We start from the raw sequence: 22,543 nt of genomic DNA, 5'->3' as shown, positions 1-22,543 counted from the left end.
GGAGGGTTCCGGGGGTGGGGAGAGTGAGGCGGCCACATGCCGAAGCCTCAGGACTGTCTCTTCAGTTTGTCAGGTGCGCCTACGTCATCATCCTCATGGCCATTTACTGGTGCACAGAAGTCATCCCTCTGGCTGTCACCTCTCTCATGCCTGTCTTGCTTTTCCCACTCTTCCAGATTCTGGACTCCAAGCAGGTAAGCAGACCGAGGGGATCCTGGTGACTTCCTGGTTCTCCCCTTGTCTTTTTCTGTGGTCCTCTCTGTGAGCCGCACAGGCCTGGGGGTGACCGGAAAACCTCCATTGTGGGTTCTCCCTGGCAGGGAGACACCACTCGGGCCTGCATCCCCACTCCAAGCGGTCCCTGAAGTCAGCATCTGGGACTTGGGTGGCTCTAGTGTGTGGCAAGGGGCAGCCCTGATGGGGCCTTCGTGCCACGCTCCAGGTGTGTGTCCAGTACATGAAGGACACCAACATGCTGTTCCTGGGCGGCCTCATCGTGGCCGTGGCTGTGGAGCGCTGGAACCTGCACAAGAGGATAGCCCTGCGCACGCTCCTCTGGGTGGGGGCCAAGCCTGCACAGTAATTACGCCTTCTCTCTCTTGCCACGTGGCTCTGCATGAGCCCCAGGGCTGCAAGGGGGTGGAGGGTGGCACAGACCGGGCCGCCCACTGGTGAGGGCTGGCCATGGGCTTACCTGGACTTGGCTGGGTGGGACGCATTGTAGCTTTAGCTGGAGAGACCAGATGCATGCGTGGTGGTGGCACACGGTGAGCAGCAGTAAGTAAGGGTCCTCTGAATCCAGAGGAGGTGGGTCAGCAAGAGTCCTTGCAGGCTTGGAAGGCTTCCTGGGGGAGGCAGCTAGCTGCAGGGTTCCACAGGGAACAAATTGGATAGAGGCTGGATCAAGCTGTGTCTGATGGGGTAGGGGAAGCAGGCCAGAAGTGGCTCAACCACCCAGCTCATGGGGAAACAGAAAGGTCCTCTCTCCAAGCTGGAGCATCTATTTCCACTGCAAAGAAGCTTCTTAATTTATCTCCCTGACATCACTCAGTACCCCAGCTTCTCTCTCCATTTTCAAGATCTCCCCTGCCAATCTAGCTGGCCATTTCCAGCCAAGCCATGGAGTCAATATAACCATAATCATAGCCATAATCAATCATGATCATAATGCGTATATTGAGTGTCTACAAGGCCCCAGGCATGATGCCAGAAGCTTATTCATTGCCTCATTTAATTCTCACAACTCTGACAGCTGAGTATTCTTCTTACCGCCCACATTCTGTGGATGAGGAATTGGAGGCAGAGAGGGGTAAAGTGATTTGCTCATGGACACACGGGGATTGGACCCAGCTTCTCTGATAAGGTCTGTGTCCTCTCTAATCAGAAACTCAGGGCACATCTTCCTTTTGAGGCAATGTGTCCCCTTAATGATGCCATGTCCCAGGCCCAGCCCTTGGGAGTCAGCTCCTGGTCAGTTCACGGTAAATTCCTCCTGAGGCGCCCCCGTGCCGGGGGCTGCGCTAGACCCCGAGCACACACAGACACTGGCCTGCCCTGCGGGCGACCCATGCCCGGGGCTCCCTGGGTGCCTCAGACTCCCCTGAGCAGGGGGCTTTGTGGCTCTCTGATCTCTGTTACACATCCTGGCATTGATTCCTTCTAGTGACTGGTTTAGCGTCAAATCGAAAGCCGTCGTATTTTCTAGAAACGAGAGACCCCAGGAAAGTGGACCTCGGGGCCCTCAGAATTCTTTTTCTTGGCCCCCTTGAGTGGCCAGCTTGGGTGGGAGGCCACTCCAGTGGGGTTCATTCTGGAGCACGTTGGAGAGCTTCTACTTCCAAACCCAAGTTCATACATGCTTCTCTCTCCTTCCTGCCACCCGGCTCCTCTGAGCACGGTCTCCAGTTGTCCAAGGCACTGGCTGTCCTGCGGGTCACCTGTATGTGAGGCACCCTTGGTGCCTTGAAATAGCATGTAGAAGCCGTGGTTCTTCTCAGACAACTCCATTCATGCAAACTCTCCCCCTCCTCCTAGCCTGGGTCCCAGGCTTTTTTTTTTTTTTTTTTATGGGTCCATAATGTCCGCCTATGAGGACAGCAGCTTGGGCCCTGGTGCAGAACAGCTTCTAGGTCCCTTCAGGCTCCTACCCCTGCCCCTGCTCCTACCCCCGGGTGAACTAGGAGCCCTGAGGAGGAGCCTGGCTGCAACAGGGCCCGCAGGCTGAGAGTAGTCAAGCTCCTTCTGCCCCTAGCTGGGGCGTGTGGAGCCACAGAGCAGAGTCAGGCCCTGCCCTACTCACAGCCTAAGGAGAGAGCAGACGTGGAAACAGGTGCTTTGAACCCAGCGCAGCGATGATGAGAGTAAGCGGGAGGATTGAGAATGGCCAGACCAGCCCCACCTGGCGCACACTGAGAGGGTGGTCCCGGGCGAGGGACGTTGCTTGGGCAGGCTCTGAAGGACCATGAGGAGTCTTCCTGATAGACGGCAGAGAAGGGAGCAGGGGTTATAAGCAAAGGGAGTGTATTTTCTGAATACTGTTTGTGTGATCAGTTCCACTGCAGCATGGAGGGGTCAAAGTGTATATGCGGGGGCGGAGGGGAGATGGTGGGGAGGGAGTGGCAGCGGGAGAAGAGTCACACTTTCCCAAGCTCCCTCCCCAGCTCACCTTACCCCTACTCTGCTTAGCCCTTCTGAACTTCTGAGAGGTGAGGCAGGGTTTGGGAGTGGGTGGGAATTTCCTAGCCAGAAGTGGGAAGCTGGGGCTGCCTGCACGTAGGGGTATTCCGGCATACCCCAGGGCAAGCTCATATTGAGTTGGCACCATCTGGTTGCCTGGGCTTCCCCTGCTAGATGGTGGGGCAGAGGTGCTCCTTACAACCACGACTGGATCTGAGGCCTCTTGGTAACCCCAGAAGCAAGCAGAGTAGACATCAGGAATGTGTGTGGGAGAGGCGGGAGGGAGAGAGGAATGGAGGAGGCAAAGAAGGGAAGGAGGGAGGGAGGGGAGGCTCTCAAACTGTCATCCCTATTCAAATATCCGATCTTGAATTGGCCTCAACACCTGTGCATCCCTGCAGGGGTGGACCCAGTCCCCAGCTGCTTCCTAGGAAGTATGGGGGTGGGGTGGGGATTCTCTGGCTTTCCTCCCTGCCCCTCCTCTGCAGGTTGATGCTGGGCTTTATGGGCGTCACCGCCTTCCTGTCCATGTGGATCAGTAACACGGCAACCACGGCCATGATGGTGCCCATTGTGGAGGCCATATTGCAGCAGATGGAAGCCACGAGCGCAGCCACCGAGGCCGGCCTGGAGCTGGTGGACAAGGGCAAGGCCAGTGAGCTGCCAGGTGAGCCCCTGGCCAGGGCACTGCCAGGCCACAACAGCAGCCTTCCCCTCCCTCTGCTGGCACATGCTTTGGCCACCCCCTTCTCCCTGTCTGCTTCCTGGAACCCTCCTTTAAACACGCATAGAGAAAAAAAAAATAGAAACTACTGTTGTCGTAAGTTTTAGGAAGGGGATTATTGCATAAAAGTTAGATCCTTTAATAGAGCTTTGAACAAAGCCCCACTCTTGGTTCCCATCAGTTGCAGAAATCAGTGCGTTCACCTGATTATTCATTCGGGCATCTTGCGAGCACTTACGGGTGCCCCTCACTCCTTGCTACTCCTGCTCATCCTCAAGGAGGCCTTCTCTGACCTCCTCGAGCAGCTCAAATCCTTCCGCTCTCTGCTCCCATAGGTCTTGGACTTGGTGTCCCATGCTTGCTTCTCTGCTAGGTGCCAAGCTGAGGGAGGCAAGTCAGCATCTGCCATGCCGTCTGCCATGTCCCCTTACCATCCCCAGCCCAGAGCAGTAGACTCAGGGTCTGTGGCTGACGGCCTGATTGCCAGACCCAGGGCAAGGTCCTGGGGCTTACAGAGAGGAATTGGTCACATCCCTGCCAACAACTCTTATGGAGCCCATTGGGGCAGCTAAATCAGCAGAGCTGGGATCTCCCAATCCTCAGGTCAGCAGCAGAGTCAGGAGCCGGGGCTGGGCAGGCAGCCCCCAAGACCGGCTCAGCTGACAGCGCTGTGCCCACCACAGGGAGCCAAGTGGTTTTTGAAGGCCCCGCTCTGGGGCAGCAGGAGGACCAAGACTGGAATAGGTTGTGCAAGGCCATGACCCTGTGCATCTGCTACGCGGCCAGCATCGGGGGAACTGCCACCCTGACCGGGACGGGACCCAACGTGGTGCTCCTGGGCCAGATGAACGAGTGAGTCCTTGGTCACACCTTCTGGGGACTACAAAGTGGGTACCGGGGCTGGAGGGACCTGCCCATCTCTCTCTGCTCCTCCGCAGAGTCCTGGAGCTCGGGGCAGCCAGACCTGGCCTGGGAGCCTGGCAGGGGTGGAAAGATGTGGCCCCATCCAGCCTCTGTGTCCTGGCACCCCTACTGATGCCAGGGGAGCCAACATCCAAGTCTGCTTTCTGCTATGACGCAAGACCCACCACCTCCCCTGGGCTCAGGGATTCTGGCTCAGAGAGCGAGTGTGGATTGAACGCTGAGCTAAAGGCATGGCAGATGACAATGTACTTCCAGACGCTGGGTCCTTGGTTGAAACTTGTAGAAAACAGACACCTCTAAAAGACTCCCCACCACTCCCTTGGCTCACTGCCTTTGGTGGCTAATGGTGATGGTGCCGTGATATCTGAGGTCTACAGATGGTATGAAGGGCTGGGGTTGGGTCGTTCACTGCCTCACTGCTTCCTTATAGTCCCACTGATTGCCTTTGAGGTGACAGGTGAACCATGGGGTGGTTTGGAACTTTCTAGCCTTGGCCACAAAGGGATGCAGGCCATGAGGACCCCATTTCTGTGCCTGGCCTTCTGCTGGGTGGGGCCGGGATCACAAGAGGGAGAGAAACCTGGACCCTGCCGCGCGGTAGTCATGGTCTGTTGAGGGTAGCAAGGTGCCTGGGGCTTCCAGGCACGTCTGGTAAATAAACGTATTAATTGAGGTATGTACTAATTGCAGTGGGCAGGAACAAAAATAAGGTGGTGCCATCCTTTGTAGACAGGAGCCTGGACAGGGGTGGGGAGGGCAGTGGGTGCAGGAGCTGAGAGGTGGAAAGGACAGGTCTGGAGCCTGGCTGGGCAGAAACTTGAGGTTCAACAACCCGTTTGTTTTAATTTTGGGAGTGTTTTCTGTAATGATATCCTTACAGTTCTCCAGTAACTTTCTTTGGGAAGAGCAGCCTGTCTGGGCTGAGTGGGGAAAGCTCTGCGTCTGCTTTGACACTCTTGAGCTAAAAGGGGCGGCCAATAGGAGACTGGGCCTGCGGCGGAAGTGGCCCTCCTCCAGCCTCCACTCTGGGAAGCTTTTGAGATTTGCTTTGCTAAGTGGGGGGACTATCCTTTGCAGAAACCCACAGGGTGAGATTGCTGAGGGCTCTGTGGATCCCCAGAGCTATCAGTCAAATTACACGCATGTGTATAAAAAGGTGTATTTTTCTTTTCTTTTTCTTTCTTTTTTTTTTTTTTTTTTTTTTGAGACAGTCTCGCTTTGTTGCCCAGGCTGGAGTGCAGTGGCGCGATCTTGGCTCACTGCAACTTCTGCCTCCCGGGTTCAAGCGATTCTCCTGCTTCAGCCTCCCGAGTAGCTGGGATTACAGGCGCCCGCCACCATGCCTGGGTAATTTTTGTATTTTTAGTGGAGACAGGGTTTCACCATGTTGGCCAAGCTAGTCTCAAACTCCTGACCTTATGATCCACCTACCTCGGCCTCCCAGAGTCCTGGAATTACCGGTGTGAGCCACTGCACCCGGCCACAGGCTAGACCTCAGGAGGACATGGCCCCCACACAGGCCCGCCGCTCAGGGCCCAGCTGCTGCTCCACCCCCACGCACAGGGCCGGGCTGGCTCGCCACGGCTCAGCATCTGAGGTGGGGACCGGTGTCTCCTTGCAGGTTGTTTCCCGACAGCAAGGACCTCGTGAACTTTGCCTCCTGGTTTGCATTTGCCTTTCCCAATATGCTGGTGATGCTGCTGTTCGCCTGGCTGTGGCTCCAGTTTGCTTACATGAGATTCAAGTAAGTTTGAGCCACTCACGGCCTCATTAAACCTAATTATGCCTCCAAGCTGCAGAAGAGCCTTCAGACTCAATAGGCGGGTTTACAAAGTCCTCCGCGTCTGACCCTGATCTTTCTCCAGCCCCGTCTCCTGCTAGTCTGCCCTCCTGTTCCTTCCAGCCCAGGCTGCTCGCTGAGCTTTGCGCACACGTGGTCCCGTCTTCCTGGAATGCCATTCTCTACCTTCCCACCTCCTCAGCCTTCGAGGCTAGCTCAAATGCTGCTTCCCTGACTTTCCCTCCAACCCCCATTCCATCTCTGAGTGGCCCCTGGGCATATCACAGTCCTGTCCTTTAGTATCTGCGTTTGGGTTCCAGTGACTTTGAATTCCTCCAGAGCCACTCTGATGCCAGACACCCTACACAGCTCCCAGCACAGGGAACAAGAGCAGGCAGGTTAAAGCAATTAAAGATAAGCTGGTCCCCACGTGCCAGTTCGACATTGCTGGATGAGCTTCCTCTTGGCTGTGTGGGTTCATCAGGCCACGTCACGGCAAACCTGTGACTTAGCTCTGAGCTAAGCGCATATGCTCTGTGCCTCAATGCACGGGAAGTTTAAGTCGAGTAAAACCAGGAGTGATTACAACCGAATCCATCCAAACCCAGACATTTACGGAGTACGTCTGATGTTCCCAGTAGTGTACAGGTCCTAGAAAGTTTACCTTCCTGTTCCTAGCACACAAGCAGGTTCATCAGGGGTCACCTTTGATGGCAGCCAGACTTTGGACAGAAACCATGACCCGTGGCTGACAAATAGCTAAAAAGAAAAGTTATTGTTTTTCTAAAACACACAAATTTATCTGTGGTGCAAAGGTGATGAGACCACAGCAGGATGGAAAGTACTCAGCTCTGAGTTAAGTGCATGTGCTCTGTGCCTCCGTCTACAGGGAGTTCGAGTCAAGTCAAACCAGGGGAATGTGTGACCAGAGGGAAGAGACTCCAAAGCTGCGAGGCAAAAGTGCCCACGGAAACCCGTGATTTCACGGGGAAAATAGGGAATTTTCCTAAGTTTTCTTCTGAAGGAGGAACTGTTCTGAAAACTCCTATTAAAAAGTTGCTATACAGGCCGGGCGCGATGGCTCACACCTGTAATCCCAACATTTTGGGAGGCCGAGGTGGGCAGATCGCCTGAGGTCAGGAGTTTGTAACCAGCCTGGCCAACATGGTGAAACCCCGTCTCTACTAAAAATACAAAAATTAGCCGGGCGTGGTAGCCCACGCCTGTAATCCCAGCACTTTGGGAGGCCGAGGCGGGCGGATCACCTGAGGTCAGGAGCTCAAGACCAGCCTGGCCAACATGGTGAAACCCTGTCTCTACTAAAAATACAAAAGTTAGCTGGGCGTGGTGGTGCACGCCTGTAACCCCAGCTACTCGGGACGCTGAGGCAGGAGAATTGCTTGAAGCCGGGAGGTGGAGGTTGCAGTGAGCCAAGATCATGCCACTGCACTCCAGCCTGGGCGACAGAGCAAGACTCTGTCTCAAAAAAAAAAAAAAAAAAAAAAGTTGCTATACACATTCAAAACAATCATAATAATGATAGTAAGAATAACAATATTAATGATCATTGCCCAAACCCCACTCTGTCCTGCCCATGGACGGGACAGGGGAAACTGTTTTCATGGCTGCCTGGCCACCCAGTTTGACTTTGACAGTAGCTGTCTTTGCCCTGCCTCTTGCATGTGCACCAGGGCCAAAGTCCTGTTCATTTGCTCACATCCATCGAACAGGTCGCTCAGGAGATGGTCCTGGACCTGCTGCAGGTGACCATGTGTGTCTTCTCATGGGGCAATAGAAATAATAATGACCAACATTTATTGAGTGCTCATCATGTACCAGACACAATTTCGAGTGCTCTTTTTCTTTCTTTTCTTTTCTTTTTTTTTGAGACAGAGTCTTGCTCTGTCGCCCAGGCTGGAGTGCAGTGGTGCAATCTCAGCTCGCTGCAACCTCCACCTCCTGGGTTCAAGCAATTCCCCCTGCCTCAGCCACCCAAGTAGCTGGAATTACAGGAACCCACCACCACGCCTGGCTAATTTTTGTATTTTTTAGTAGAGACGGGGTTTTGCCATGTTGACCAGGCTGGTCTTGAACTCCTAACCTCAGGTGATCTGCCCTCCTTGGCCTCCCAAATTGCTGGCATTACAGATGTGAGCCACCTCGCCTGGCCCAAGCACTCTTAAACTTAATTTTCACAACAACCTGTGAGGTCAGCACTATTATTATTCCCAATTTACAGACAAGGCCGCTGAGGCATGGAGAGGTTATGTAGTCGACACAGGGGTGTGTCACAGGGAAGCAGGGGGACTGAGACTTAAACCCAGGCATTTTGGCTTCCACTGCGCATGGCATCTGCTTTTGGGGAGGCTGAGGGTTGCTGCCCTTAGTTGCCTCCAGACCTAAGCATGACCAGGTGTCACAAGCACTAGTTGGGGCCCGAGGTTGCCCTAGAACCCCAAGGCCTGCTGAGAAAGAGGAGGGAGACAGCATGGCGCTGGGGCCAAAAGGGCACCATCCGCTTCTTGTCTGGCCAGAGGTGGATGTCAGGCCCCTGGAGACTCGCAGCCAAGAACCTGAAGCTGAGTCCACCCAGCCTGGCACGGCCTTTCTCAGCTCTCGTTAACTGGCAGGGGAGCCTGAGAGTGTCTGCACAGGGGTCTTCTGAGCATGCTCATGGTGGGGTGTGTGGCTGCAGTTCAGTCCCACCCCTTCCCGACGGGCCACTCTGGTTTGGATGCACACAGTGTGGCTGGCCGTGGTGGCTCACAGGAGCTTTGTTTTGGTTCCAGATCTGGAAGGTAGAGGACAGCTTTTACATTCGGTTTGAGTAATGGGAGCAGTGCTCTGGCCCAGGCCACGTCCTGCCACAAACTAGGACCTGGTAGTCCCTGCCTGCCTTTGTGGCCTCATGGGCCTCCCCACCTGAGCCCAGGGAGCACCTGTCTCAGCTGCAGGAAGCAGCTCCACTGTCGGCTCTGCCCTCACTTGAGTTCCTCATCTGAACGATCGTGGAGAACGGGGTTAAGGTCTCGGCCTCTAGCCTAATCCAGAAAAACTATCTTGCTGAGGAGCCTCGCGTAGCCTCGTAGGCTGTATGTAGCCAAAAGGGCCAGACCCCACTCCAGGTCCCCCAAGAACTACATGGGATATTATTACTGGTTATATGTAACTGTCCCAACCAGGCTCACCTCCTGTAATAGTGATGAGGGTTCTTTGGGACCCCTGCCAGGGCGGAGGCATGCAAAGCTCAAGGATCTTTCCCCTCTTCTTGGCTCTGCAGCACATTCAGTCCAAGTTTACCATGGTGCATCATGGTGAAGGCTGTTCTGCTGCAGGACACTGTGGTCCCCACCCCCTGACCCTGACCTAGGCCCCTCACAGGCCAACTGGACCAATTTACTTGCATCTCAAGCCAGCCTAGTCATCAGCAGATGAAATTAACCCAGAGATGAGAGCAAAGCTGCTTAGCACGAGAGACTCTGAAGGCTTAGCGGTACCACTGTGGGGCACCAGCACTGGACGGTTACATACTCCATGCAGCCCCTGAATCTGCAGCTACTGTGGTGCTGGGGATGAGCCGCCAGCACCAAATGCAGGCTCTGGCTCCTGGGCCACTAGTAATACCAAGGTCACCCCTTATGCTGGAAACCTGAAGCCCCTGGCTGAGCCCCAGAATCTCTAGGACGACAGGTGGCAGCAGATAGGTGCTTAGTAGAGCACAAACTTTACCAAGCCAAGGGCGTGACCGCAGAGAGGCCCCGTCTTACACAGCGGAGCCATCCCCATGCCCGATGTCGGGAGAGTGTCCCTAGCGGGTGGCCCTCAGGACACACAGCCTTGCCCCCTTGCCCAGCAGGGAAATGATAACCAACGGTGCAGACCTGAGATCCCATCAGTGTTGCCTCCTTTTCTGACCCCTGAGCACCCCCAGAAAGCTGTGGCCTGATGTCCTGGTGCCCCCATGTACCAGGCCAAGCCACCATCACACCAACACTTGGCCCTCACACTCTCCAAGGCTGTTCACATCCAGCACTGGCTCCAGGAATGAGATCCTATTCCATCAATCCCTGCCTTCCTCTGATTATGTCTCAGGGCCCCCAGGAGGGCTCTCACAAGGGAGGGCTCTCACAAGGGAGGGCTCTCCAGGACAATACTCCTGGCCTTGCCCACCCCTTCAAACCAACAGTGGCTGGAACTGGAATGTGTGAATGGACTCTTCAGCATACCTTAAGGCCTTTGTCCTGTGCACAGTGGCCCCAGTTATCCCCTGTCCACAGCTGAGCTTCCCTCTACACCTCCTCCAAGAACCTCCTCTCCTCCCTGCCTCCTCATGCCAACACCACCTTAGGGAAGGCCCTGCAGGGCACCCTGGACAATGGATACTGGTCCCAAGGGTCCCATCCAGGATGGGAGCACCCATCCTGGGCTGGCTTCCTTCCTGCCCTAGCCATGCCTGCTGCTAACCCCAGGGTCTCCTGGATCCCTAATCCTGCACCTCCAGCTCCAGGGAACACAAGGACCATTCTGCCCCTGACTAGCCCTGTCTGCCAGGGTTCATACTCACTCCCTGCATCTCCCTGAGCCACCTTGGTGATGGCGGTTGGCATCCCAACACCATCGAAGGCAGCTCCAGGCTGAGGTGGAAGGAGGAAGACTTGGGGAGCGTGTGAGGGAGCCCTGATCCCACCTTGCACAGGCTCTGGAACTTCTTATGGCCTTCCCCCAAGTGACCCTGGAGCAGCCAGTCTCCAGGTGGCTGGGCACCTGCCAAGACCCTCTAGGCTCTCTACAGAGACTTTTCCCTACTACATTCTGGGATGGAGGAACGGGAGGAGGAAAGAGGCAGGAAGGGCCTTTCTCCAGGCCCCATAGCCGACGAGGACAGCATTATGTGTCTTTTTGCTACATTCTGCTGTAGAACATTTAGGCTCCATCTGACCAGCACCTGAGCCAACCAGTCTGCCCTGCCCTTCTCTCATCTTTGCATTCTCCAGTTTTAAAAAGTCCTGGGGCTGCGGGCTAGAGAGCAAGAAAAACGAGAAGGCTGCCCTCAAGGTGCTGCAGGAGGAATACCGGAAGCTGGGGCCCTTGTCCTTCGCGGAGATCAACGTCCTGATCTGCTTCTTCCTGCTGGTCGTCCTGTGGTTCTCCCGAGACCCCGGCTTCATGCCCGGCTGGCTGACTGTCGCCTGGGTGGAGGGTGAGACAAAGTAAGTCTTTGATTCAATAGAAATCACTGGCTTAGGGCCAGGCGCGGTGGCTCACACCTGTAATCCCAGCACTTTGGGAGGCCGAGGTGGGTGGGTCACCTGAGGTCAGGAGATCGAGACCATCCTGGCTAACAAGGTGATATCCCATCTCTACTAAAAATACAAAAAATTAGCCAGGCGTGGTGGCAGGTGCCTGTAGTCCCAGCTACTCAGGAGGCTGAGGTAAGAGAATCGCTTGAACCCAGGAGGCGGAGGTTGCAGTGAGCCGAGATCATGGCATTGCACTCCAGCCTGGGCGACACAGACAGACTCTGTCTCAAAAAAATAAATAAATAAAAATAAAATTTTTTTAAAAACCCACATCACTGGCTTAGTGCATTGGTGCCTAAATACTGCTGTTCTCGGCTACAGGTGGCAAGAGGAATGTGGCCCAGGCACTCTTGCTTGGTCAAGACTTCTCCTTTTTTGGGAGCTGGGTTTCAGAGAGCACTTTGTGGTTTCATGACTTATTTTTGTTTTCTGACCAAGCTTCACAATAAGACCCCAAATGTGTTCCTGTGATATCCTCTCCTCCCTGAGTAGGCTGAGCAGAAAATCCTTGGCCAGGCAGGGGTGTCCAGAGCTGTGATGTGAGAGATTTCTTGGACTGGGAGTAGGGCTCCCAGAGCTCTGGTTTCCAAATCTCTGCTCTGCCATCTTCCCTTTCTTATCGTCACATCTGGTCAAATCCCTTCAAAGACACACATCTAGGGAGCTTCATAGACAGAGACTTGGCAAAGGGGGTACATGTGGTTTCTTTCCTGGCTAAGACATTGTCAGAATGTAAGAAAGGATGAGAAACATGTACATCCTAGAAAAGGCAGAAGATGTGGGCAGGGAGATGCTGCCTATGATGGCCATTTCGTTTGGAAGGTAGGCTTGGGTCAGCACCAAAGTCTTCGTGGTCATCCTGGTGAACCCAGAATTCCGGAGAACCTGGTCAAGAAGAGGTCCTGAAATACACCTATGGAGAATACATGCTGAGAGGGGGAATTAGGCTGCTTAGAATCACCCAAAGTTGGTGGTCAAGAGTATGGGCATTTTGATTTCCAGTCAGGATTCAGTCTACCACATCACTCTTATCTTTTTATTTATTTTTTTTTTTTTTGAGACAGAGTCTCACACTGTCACCCAGGCTGGAATGCAATAGCATGATCTCGACTCACAGCAACCTCCGCCTCCTGGCAATTCTCCTGCCTCAGCCTCCCGAGTAGCTGGAATTACAGGCGCCCGTCACCACATCCTGCTACTTTTTTGTATTTTTAGTAGAGACGGGGTTTCACTATGTTGGCCAGGCTGGTCTTGAACTCCTGACCTCGTGATCCACCAGCCTCAGCCTCCCAAAGTGCTGGGATTACAGGTGTGAGCCACTGCGCCCAGCCACCACTCTTAACCTTGACTTTTAGGGCTATGTGAGCCTGTTTCTTTGCATAGGAGCATTTGGACACAGAACTGCCAGAGTTCGGATGGGTTTGTTGAGTGACTGTCTCTGCAGCACCTGAACTGTGCTCTTCTCCACCTAGGTATGTCTCCGATGCCACTGTGGCCATCTTTGTGGCCACCCTGCTATTCATTGTGCCTTCACAGAAGCCCAAGTTTAACTTCTGCAACCAGACTGAGGAAGGTAAGTCTCCTGTTCTGATGGCCCAGTCATCGGGACTGGAGCCCTGGAAGCAAAGGGTCATTATGGGATTCCCTGGGCCCTAGAAGGAGACAGTGCCTCCCAGATAAAGCCTGGGAGACAGTGGCTTTCAAGCTACTGGTGGTATTATTTAGTGCAAAATCTCTTTTTTGCTTTTTAACATTTGAATTTAACATTTGAAATTTTATCTATATTACAACAGGAACCGAAAATGTTTCAAATTTTCCATAACACTGATTTCCATTCAGCAATTTTTTGTTTTCTCTCTTCCTCTCAGTCTTTGCTAATATGCCTATCTATTACATTATAATCAAAACACACACCGTTTGAATCCTATTTCTTTGTTGTTTCTTCTTCCGCTTTTGATTGATATTACACTATAAACATTGTCTACTATTGCTACAGTCTTCAAATATATTTTCTCTAATAATGGCATTATATTGCACTGAGGGGTTGCAATCATTCTGCTGTTATAGAACATTTTGGCTGTTTTGAATTTATTTTCATAAATTAATGTTTTCTTCTCTATAGCTTTTCGTTTAAGGGTATTTTTTCTTTAGGATAAACTTCTAGGAGTAACATTGCTGGGGTGATAGAATATAAAGTCTTAATGGCCCTTAAAATGTATGGCCAAATTGCTTCTCAAAAAGGTTATACCAATTTATGATGCTATTAGGAAAGTGTGTAATAGTTTCACCATATCCTCACCAGCAATGTATATATTATTGTAAACTTTAGCTAATTTATAGGTAGGAGATGGTACCTCATTGTCCTTAACGGCTTTATTCCCCCTTGATTAGATTTCTTTTGTCTCCTAATGATGCTCTGGTGTGTGTGTGTGTGTGTGTGTGTGTGTGTGTGTGTGTGTGTGTGTGTGTTTATTTTTCTTCCCAGAAAGGAAAACTCCATTTTATCCCCCTCCCCTGCTGGACTGGAAGGTAACCCAGGAGAAAGTGCCCTGGGGCATCGTGCTGCTACTAGGGGGCGGATTTGCTCTGGCTAAAGGATCCGAGGTAACTTCTCCAGCCACAGGCTGCCCAGAGCCCTCTTCTTGGTCAAGAGGGTGGCGTTTCTCCTCCCTTCCGTCCATGGGCTTGTGTGTTTCTATGCCTACATCCTTCGTACAATCGCACGTTCTTTGAGGACATGGGCTCTGTTTTGTAATCTAGGAACTCTACACCACACATAGGGCCTGGAAGACAGAAAGTAACCGTTGAGCGATTGCAGGAATGAGGGAATGAGTGACCGTGGTTAGCCAAGAGAGGCAGAGGACACTGTCAGGTACCCTCTGGGGTTTGATCACCATAATCTCTGCTTTGATTTGTCTGAGGGAAATCTTTCTTTCCAGTCCTTGTCAATATTGTTTGCTACTACCTTTGGTCCTTCTACTGGCTGAACTCTTTGTTAACATGGTAGCTACTTCAAAATTTTTCTTTAGCTAAGTATGTAGCAGCACAGGAAGAGAAGAACATGTTGGAAAATACACAAAAATATAACTTTCTTTACCTCCTTCTATCCCTCCTGGGGATAGAAATGAACCAGAAGGAGAGATGAGCCAGCTTGCTGCTGCTGTCCTCCAACCAACCATCTATTCGCCCAGCCATCCAAGAGTGTAATAGACAGACTTGGTCTTGTTATTGCTGTTTCTTCAATATCTAGGACACAGCCTGGTGCCTAGTGGGTGCTAAGTTTTTGTGGGGGTGAACAAATCCATCTATCTAGTCACCTCTCCATCCATTCATCCATGCATCTATTCATGTCTTCATCCATCCATCCATCCATCCAACCATCCATCCATCCGTCTGTCCATCCATCCATCCATCTATCCATCCATCCACTCATTCAACCATCCATCCATCCACCCATCTATCCATCCATCCATCCATCCATCCATCCATCCATCCATCCATCCATCCATCCATCCACCCATCTATCCATCCACCCATTCAACCATCCATCCATCCACCCATCTATCCATCCATCCATCCATCCATCCATCCATCCATCCATCCATCCATCCAACATTCCTATTATGTCTCTAGTGTTAGGCCAGGCACAGAGATTACAGAGGAGATTGAGATATGGTCCCTGTTAGTGACAGACTTCACAGACTAGGGAGGGGCACATATGTGGAAAGGCATTTCAGGAAGTGGCACACAGGTGAGGGAAAAATGTGAGGTATTTAGCTGAGGAGAAGTAGAAGAGGAGGCTGGTGAGGCTACCAGAAACCACTTCTCTGAGGGCCCCAAGATAGGGGGGTGTGGACTTGATTGTGAAGGCAGTAGACAGCCACTGAAGGACTGAGGCCAGGGGGTGAGTTGGTCAGATCTGCACTTGAGGAAATCACTCTGATGTCTGGAGTGGGGGCCTGGGATGGGCAGGGCTTGGAGGAGAGCTAGCGGAGACTCTGCAGCCTTCATCTCACTCAAGCTCAGAACTTTGGACTCTGTGGACTTTCTCTCCTCCTCTGGCCCCCAGCTCAGCACAGTCTCCAGCTTTACTTCAGACTCGGACTCTTCCTGCTCAGCCTTCATTGCTGACTTCTCCTCTGTTCTCCCCGAAATAAGAGCGTCTGCCCAGGCTCTGTCCTTGGCCTCTCCTCTTTTCACACTTCATTCTCTCCCTGGACAATCTCTTCTCAGCCTAAAGCCCTAAATCTAAACCCTCAATTTCTGGCTGAAATCATTCTTCTGAGCTTCCAAAACTGTGGAGGGCTGAGGAGGAGATGGATGTGAGACATTTGGGTGACTTGGTGACTGACTAGGTTTAAGGAAGGAGGGGAACAGAGACCAGCAGCATGACTCCCAGCCTACTGGGCTGGATGGCTGGTGGATGGTGAGTCCTTTCACCAGACTGGGAGGCCCAGAGAAAGAAGCAGATTCCGGTCTATGGAGGATGAATGCCGGGTGGAGCATTTGAGTCTATTGTGCTCTTGGGACATCTGGGTGGACACTTCCAGAAGGCGTAGGGGTATGTAAATCCACATAGTAGGCCAGCTGGCTGGAAATACAGATTTAGGAGACAGCAGAGTGAGGATGGGAATGAAAATGGTGGGAATGGATGAGGTCACCTATGAGGTGTAGAGAAACAGGGTGGGGAGGGGAGGATGGGCCAAGCTTGCTCTGGCCCTGAAGGAACTGCAAGCTGGGAGCCCTCAGATGACTGCCCTCCTGGTGCTTCCCAGGCCTCGGGGCTGTCCGTGTGGATGGGGAAGCAGATGGAGCCCTTGCATGCAGTGCCCGCAGCAGCCATCACCTTGATCTTATCCTTGCTTGTTGCTGTGTTCACTGAGTGCACAAGCAACGTGGCCACCACCACCTTGTTCCTGCCCATCTTTGCCTCCATGGTAAGTAACCTGATGGTGGGGAGGGGCCCTTCCACTTCACAGGAAGCCGCCAACCCATGGCCATGTTGTGGGTCCCTGACGAGGCAGCGATATCCAGGCCAGAGTCAGACCAGGCTTTGGAGACCTGGGTCTGGCTGTGACATGGATTTGTGCACCCTGGATGCCTCTGCCCCTGAGGCCTCTGCTGCTTTGCCACTCCTCTTTGTACCCCTTGTGCTGACCAAAGCACCAACCATGGACCAAGTGCTCAAGTTTATTTTATAAATCTAACTGGATTGTTTTTCAAGCTGGGGAGACAGGACTTGGGCTAAGGAGGAGCAGGCCAGTGCCATGGTCTCTGAGCATGTAGCACAGGTGTGCGGGAGGACTGCAGACCGGGAGCACCACTGGCTGGAACCCCCCAGGAAGAGGCCTTGGAGGAGTGGGGACTTGGGAGTAGGTAGGAGGGGAGAGAGAATTCTGGGAAGATGGAGCAGCACAAGTAAAGGCAATGGTGCACATGACCGAGGACTCCTGGAAGCCTTGCTTGGTGAGCACAGGGATAAGGGATCCTGGAGAATTGAGAGGGGTAGCTGTTGGTTGTGGGAAAAGCTGCTGAGTGCCAGGCTAAAGCATTCTGTTCTATGGACAAGCATGTTTTTGGGTTGGGATTGAGAAGAAAGGAGAGCTTATAGGAAAATCAGTGGCTTTTTTTTTTTTTTTTTTTTGCATTTCCTTCTGTCATCCATTGCAAAGACACACCCGCTTCAGGGTAGTATGGAAAGATCCCTGGTCTCGCAGTCAGAAGACCCGAGTTCAAGATGTGGGATCTCTGAACATGGCCCTTCAGTTCTCTCCTCTGAGAGCTGTGCTGATGGCTGTGAAAAGCCTCTGTAGACTACAAAATGAGCATGGGAGAGGCTGTCATTATTCTGGAATTAGGAGACAGATTTCCAGAGGGCCTGGACACAGGATTGAAGGTGGTGAATTTCCGTTCAGCTGCCTGGGTGTCTGCGTGTATAAAAAGCAAACCTAAGTGGTTTTTTTTTTTTCTCTTCCAAGTGAAGATGAAAGTGTTAAAAATAGCAAGGAGGTGAAAGTGTTAAAAATAACGAAGTGGTCTGTCTCCTCTTCTCCTAAGCAGACTGTCCAAACAGATGCGCGGTAGGAGGAGCACCTTTGATGCTAGGCAAGGCACGTGGTGGTGATGCCTCCTCTCTCCTAGCACAGACCCTGGCTTTGTCATCTCCAGCCCTAACTGGGAGCACCGAGGGCCCCAACCAGGAAAATGCAGGCCCTAACAGGCTCTTTGAAAACAAGCTTTGCTAGAACCAGGAACCCCAAGTAAAATTTCCCCCAGCTGCCTCTAAGGCCCATCACACTCCTGTCTCACGCCCACCTATGAGAAAGGAAAAGGTGATGGTCGTTGGGCTGGGCTGCAGAGGAGTGTGGGGTGCAGACACCATGAGGTACCCACAGCCAGGAAAATGAGGATGGTCGGGGAACCAAAACATTAAACCTGCTCAGACCCGTTGACTCAGCAATTTCGTGTCTGGGAATATCTCTTAGGAAAGTAATCAGAGATCCCTACCAACATATGTTATGATGATGTATGACAGAATTATTATACAAATATATCCATAGTAAAAGGGGGTTTGCTGAAATAAATTATCATATATTCATGTAATGTAACACTATCAGGCCATTAAAAATCAGTTTCAAAGGGTAATAAAATGGGAACATGCTCATAGTATAGATTTTTTAAATTGCAGATGATATATGGCTAAAAATGTCTAATAATGCAAAGATGTATACAGACCTTAATCCTCTAGCCTTTTCCCTAGAGATGACCTCTGTTATTAATTTCTCAGGTATCTTTCTGGATATTATACACACACACACACACATACACACATTCTTTTTAAATAAAAGGTATCATTCTATAGTCATTACACATCTTATTTTTATTTTATTTATTTATTTTTTTGAGACAGAGTTTCACTCTTGTCACCCAGGCTGGAGTACAATGGTGTGATCTCAGCTCACTGCAACCTCCACCTCCTGGGTTTAAGCGATTCTCCTGCCTCAGCTTCCCGAGTAGCTGAGATTACAGGCACCCGCCACCTTGCCGGGCTAATTTTTGTATTTTTAGTCGAGATGGGGTTTCAGCACGTTGGTCAGGCTGGTCTCGAACTCCTGACTTCAGGTGATCCGCCCACCTCGGCCTCCCAAAGTGCTGGGATTACAGGCATGAGCCACTGCGCCTGGACATACATCTTAATTTTTAAAAAATCTAACCGTCGGTCTTGGAGATCTTTCCTTATTGACACAAAAAACCAATCCAATTCTTTACAGCTGCATACTATTCCATCATTTGTATGTGTCATATTTTATTTAATCATCCCGCTATTAATGACCATTGAGTTGGCTTCCTGCGTTTTGCCATTACATTGTTGCAACAAACATGTTTGCATGTGTCTGCCCTCATGTGCATGTAAATCTGCATGATACATGATTGATTTGATAGATTTTAGGAATTACATCATTCTTTCATACACTCAGCAACTATTTAATGAGTGCCTACTCTCTGATAGGTGCTGTTAGATGTGGCTAAATTTTAAAGTGTAGAATTTAAAAGGTGGGCTACCAAATTCCATGTGCAAAATGACCCCACGCATGTATAAAAACACACACATCCACAGATTTATATGCAGGAGAGAAGATGTGGTCCCTGGCCTCTAGGCTGTCTCAGTCTGTGGCAGGACAGACAGACAAGTGCACGTGGCACTGTAAGGTTGAGCACAGTCTAAGTACTCAGCATGGTCTCTGGCACATAGTAGGTGCCCAAGAAATACATGTGGAATGAATTGAGGGGGTAAGGGCTTCCAGGGCAGGTAACCTCTAAGCGCAGCCTTCAGTGCTCTGTAGGTGGAATTATCTGCTAGAGACGTGGCAAAAGGGAGAGGAATCAAGACAGAGGCCCAGAGGTTCAAACGTACCCGGCACATTCAGAGAATCCCTTTCAGAAACGCATCCCCAAGAGCTTCTGTGTTCTCTACGGTGATGTTGCAGTGCTGTGTTTTTCCGCAGTCTCGCTCCATCGGCCTCAATCCTCTGTACGTCATGCTGCCCTGTACCCTGAGCGCCTCCTTTGCCTTCATGTTGCCTGTGGCCACCCCTCCAAATGCCATCGTGTTCACCTACGGGCACCTCAAGGTTGCTGACATGGTAACAGCTGTTTTTATTTACTCCCATCGGACTATAATGCTGTTGTCATAAGGGATGCCCCATTTATGAATGACAGAGTTTCGAAACGATGTCACGTGATTTGGGAATACCGCGGAGCATCCAGACCCGTAGCCGTTGCTGACATTTAGAAGGGAGCTTTTCTTCTTTTTTTGAGATGATCTCAAGCCTCACACACTGTTCTTTCTCTGAGGTGGGTTATAGACTCTCCCACCTGGAGAAGCCAATGCAGGCACCAGGGGAGTCCTTGGAAGGGGTGAAGATGGGGCTGAGGGACTCACATGGCCAAGGATGGACTTGACAAATTAGCAAGAACCATGAAGATAGGCAGGGCAGGCTTAGGCAGCAAGGGATGCTAGTGACAGTCACAGAGATTGGTAGGGGTGTCTGAAGAGGCAGAAGCAGGGAGAGGAAGAGAGAGACCACTACTTGGGAGTAGATGATGCCTTGGAAACAAATGTAGTCAGCGAAAGAACTCTTCATGCCTGGCTTGGCTCTGTCACCTTTGCTGGGAGAAGGGCAGCTTTGCAGCTCTGGGCTGGGAAAGGGGCAAGTGTATGAGCCCAGGAGGCCAGAAATGTCCCTTGGACATTTGATGTTCGTTATCTCAGAACCTCGGCTGGGTATCTCGGGGACTCCAAGGAGCGTTTTCATAAATAGGGTGGGTCCCAGAAACCATGAACTGCAAACTTGATTGCAGTCCCCGGTAAAATATCTACAACGGGCTAGTGAAGCAACGGTTAGTGATCACGAGGGAAGATTGCAGAGCGGGCATCAGAAAGAGCCTGAGGAGGTCCATGGGGAAGCTGGCACGTCCTTGTAGGATGGTTAAGGCACTGGGGTGAGCAATGAACCTGGACTCACACACTGGGCTCTGTCACCGTTTCCCTGAATGGCCTAAGCTGTTGCCTCCTGTCACCTCTCTGAGGTCATTTTCCAAATGCTCACGGGCATAGAGAACCCATCTGTTCTGCCTACTTCCCAGGGATGCCTTGAGCACTGAGGATACCTGGGGGACATGAAGTCGCTCTGTCCTGGGGGTCGGGACACCCCAGCCAGGGACAGAGCATGGCACGGGGACACTGAGGTCCAGTGAGCCGACGCTTTGTCCTCCTCTTTGAGAGCGCTAGTTCCTAGGAGGCCTCAGGGTGCTGACTCTGACGCTGTCTCTTTTCCAGGTGAAAACAGGAGTCGTAATGAACATAATTGGAGTCTTCTGTGTGTTTTTGGCTGTCAACACCTGGGGACGGGCCATATTTGACTTGGATCATTTCCCTGACTGGGCTAATGTGACACATATTGAGACTTAGGAAGAGCCACAAGACCACGCACACAGCCCTCGCCCTCCTCAGGACTACCGAACCTTCTGGCACACCTTGTACAGAGTTTTGGGATTCACACCCCAAAGCGACCCAATGACGTCCACACACCACCAAAACCCAGCCAATGGGCCACCTCTTCTTCCAGGCTCGGATGCAGAGATGGTCATGGGCAGCTGGAGGGCAGGCTCAGAAATGAAGGGAACCCCTCAGTGGCGTGCTGGACCCATCGTTCCCAAGCCTTGCCATTATCTCTGTGAGGGAGGGCAGGTAGCTGAGGGATCAGATGCAGGCTCCTGTACCCGCTCTGCCTCAAGCATCCCCCACACGGGGCTCTGGTTTTCACTCGCTTCGTCCTAGGTAGTTTAAATGGGAATCAGACCCCCTGGTTGAGAGGTAAGACAACCACCCACCCTTGCCCATGCCCCTTCCGGCTCTCCTTGAGCAGCCTCAGATCATCTCTGTCACTCTGAAAGGGACACCCCAGCCAGGGACAGAATGCCTGGTCTTGCGCAACCTCCCGCTGCGAGAGTGGGAATCAGAACTTTCTGGAGCCTCTGGGAACTCCTCGTGTGGCCACCACCAAAGGATGAGGAATCTGAGTTGCTAACTTCAGGATGACACCTGGCTTCCCACCCACAGCGCAACACAGGCCGACCTACTCCCTTTGTCACCTTGTTCTGTTTTAATCGACTGGACCCCTGTCCCACCTCTCCAGTGAGCCTCCTTCAACTCCTTGGTCCCCTGTTGTCTGGGCCAGCATTTGCCGAGTTGCCCTGGCTGGCACTCTCTGGGGGTCCCCCTTTTCTCCCAGGCAGGTCATCTTTTCTGGGAGATGCTTCCCCTGCCGTCCCCAAATAGCTAGGATCACACTCCAAGTATGGGCAGTGATGGTGCTCTGGGGGCCACAGTGGGCTATCGAGGTCCTCCCCACCTGAGGCCCAGAGTGGACACAGCTGTTAATTTCCACTGGCTACGCCACTTCAGAGTCTTCCATGCCAGAGTTTGAGCTCCTCTGGGGAAAGCCTTTCCTTTGTTGACTGGTCTTCACAGCCATGGCTGGTGACAACAGGATTGCTTGTCTCTCAGCAAACAACCCCTGCCTGTGGGCCAATCTACTTGAAGTTACTTGGACAAAGACCCCAAAGTGGGGCAACAACTCCAGAGTGGCTGTGGGAATCTTCAGAACCCCCCTGTAAGAGACGGACATGAGAGACAAGCACCTTCTTTTCCCCACAAGTCCGTTTTATTTCCTTCTTGGGCTGCTCTGGAAGAGGGGCAGCAGCAAAGAGACGGGCTCCTGGATGGCATTTTCCAGGGCAGGAGAAAGTATGAGAGCCTCAGGAAACCCCATCAAGGACCGAGTATGTGTCTGGTTCCTTGGGTGGGATGATTCCTGACCACACTGTCCAGCTCTTGCTCTCATTAAATGCTCTGTCTCCCATGGAAAGCTCCACTGTGCTGCTGACTTGTCTCTGGTTTTCTGCAGTGTGGGGAACCCAGGGAGGCGGATGAATGAACAGTTACTCCCTGCTCACCGACTGGGTGTCAGGCTTCCCTGTCCCTGTTGAATCCACTAGTCATCTCATTCGATCTTCGCAGCAACCCTGTGAGATAGGAAAGTGTTATTATCCTGCTTTGTCTTTCAAAAAAAAAGT

At 52.0% G+C, this 22,543-nt stretch overlaps 1 protein-coding gene across 5 annotated transcripts in view; it reads left to right on the top strand.

The window, feature by feature from the left end:
- Positions 1–22,335, top strand: part of SLC13A5 (solute carrier family 13 member 5) — a 28,624-nt gene extending 6,289 nt beyond the window's left edge. Inside the window, exons 2-13 of one of the 5 annotated variants that reach the window (XR_012425185.1) lie at positions 66–194; positions 443–579; positions 3,165–3,343; positions 4,084–4,252; positions 4,339–4,704; positions 5,946–6,068; positions 11,099–11,314; positions 12,877–12,977; positions 13,890–14,008; positions 16,180–16,341; positions 19,411–19,548; positions 20,745–22,335. Coding sequence is in view for 4 of the 5 variants with exons in the window: in XM_005582676.4 (XP_005582733.1) it covers positions 66–194; positions 443–579; positions 3,165–3,343; positions 4,084–4,252; positions 5,946–6,068; positions 11,099–11,314; positions 12,877–12,977; positions 13,890–14,008; positions 16,180–16,341; positions 19,411–19,548; positions 20,745–20,876 (1,605 nt within the window). In the remaining variant the exon portion in view is untranslated. Of the gene's footprint in view, positions 1–65; positions 195–442; positions 580–3,164; positions 3,344–4,083; positions 4,253–4,338; positions 4,705–5,945; positions 6,069–11,098; positions 11,315–12,876; positions 12,978–13,889; positions 14,009–16,179; positions 16,342–19,410; positions 19,549–20,744 lie in introns of those variants that run through there. The other 4 variants (XM_065532643.1, XM_005582676.4, XM_074018409.1 and 1 more) reach the window with 4 other exon arrangements.
- Positions 22,336–22,543: the final 208 nt, after the last annotated feature.

The sequence above is a fragment of the Macaca fascicularis genome, chromosome 16 (genome assembly GCF_037993035.2).
Source record: "Macaca fascicularis isolate 582-1 chromosome 16, T2T-MFA8v1.1".
In the NCBI taxonomy this organism is placed as follows: domain Eukaryota; kingdom Metazoa; phylum Chordata; class Mammalia; order Primates; family Cercopithecidae; genus Macaca; species Macaca fascicularis.
Note: the sequence above shows the minus strand (reverse complement) of the source record. Positions and strands in the feature narration are given on the sequence as shown.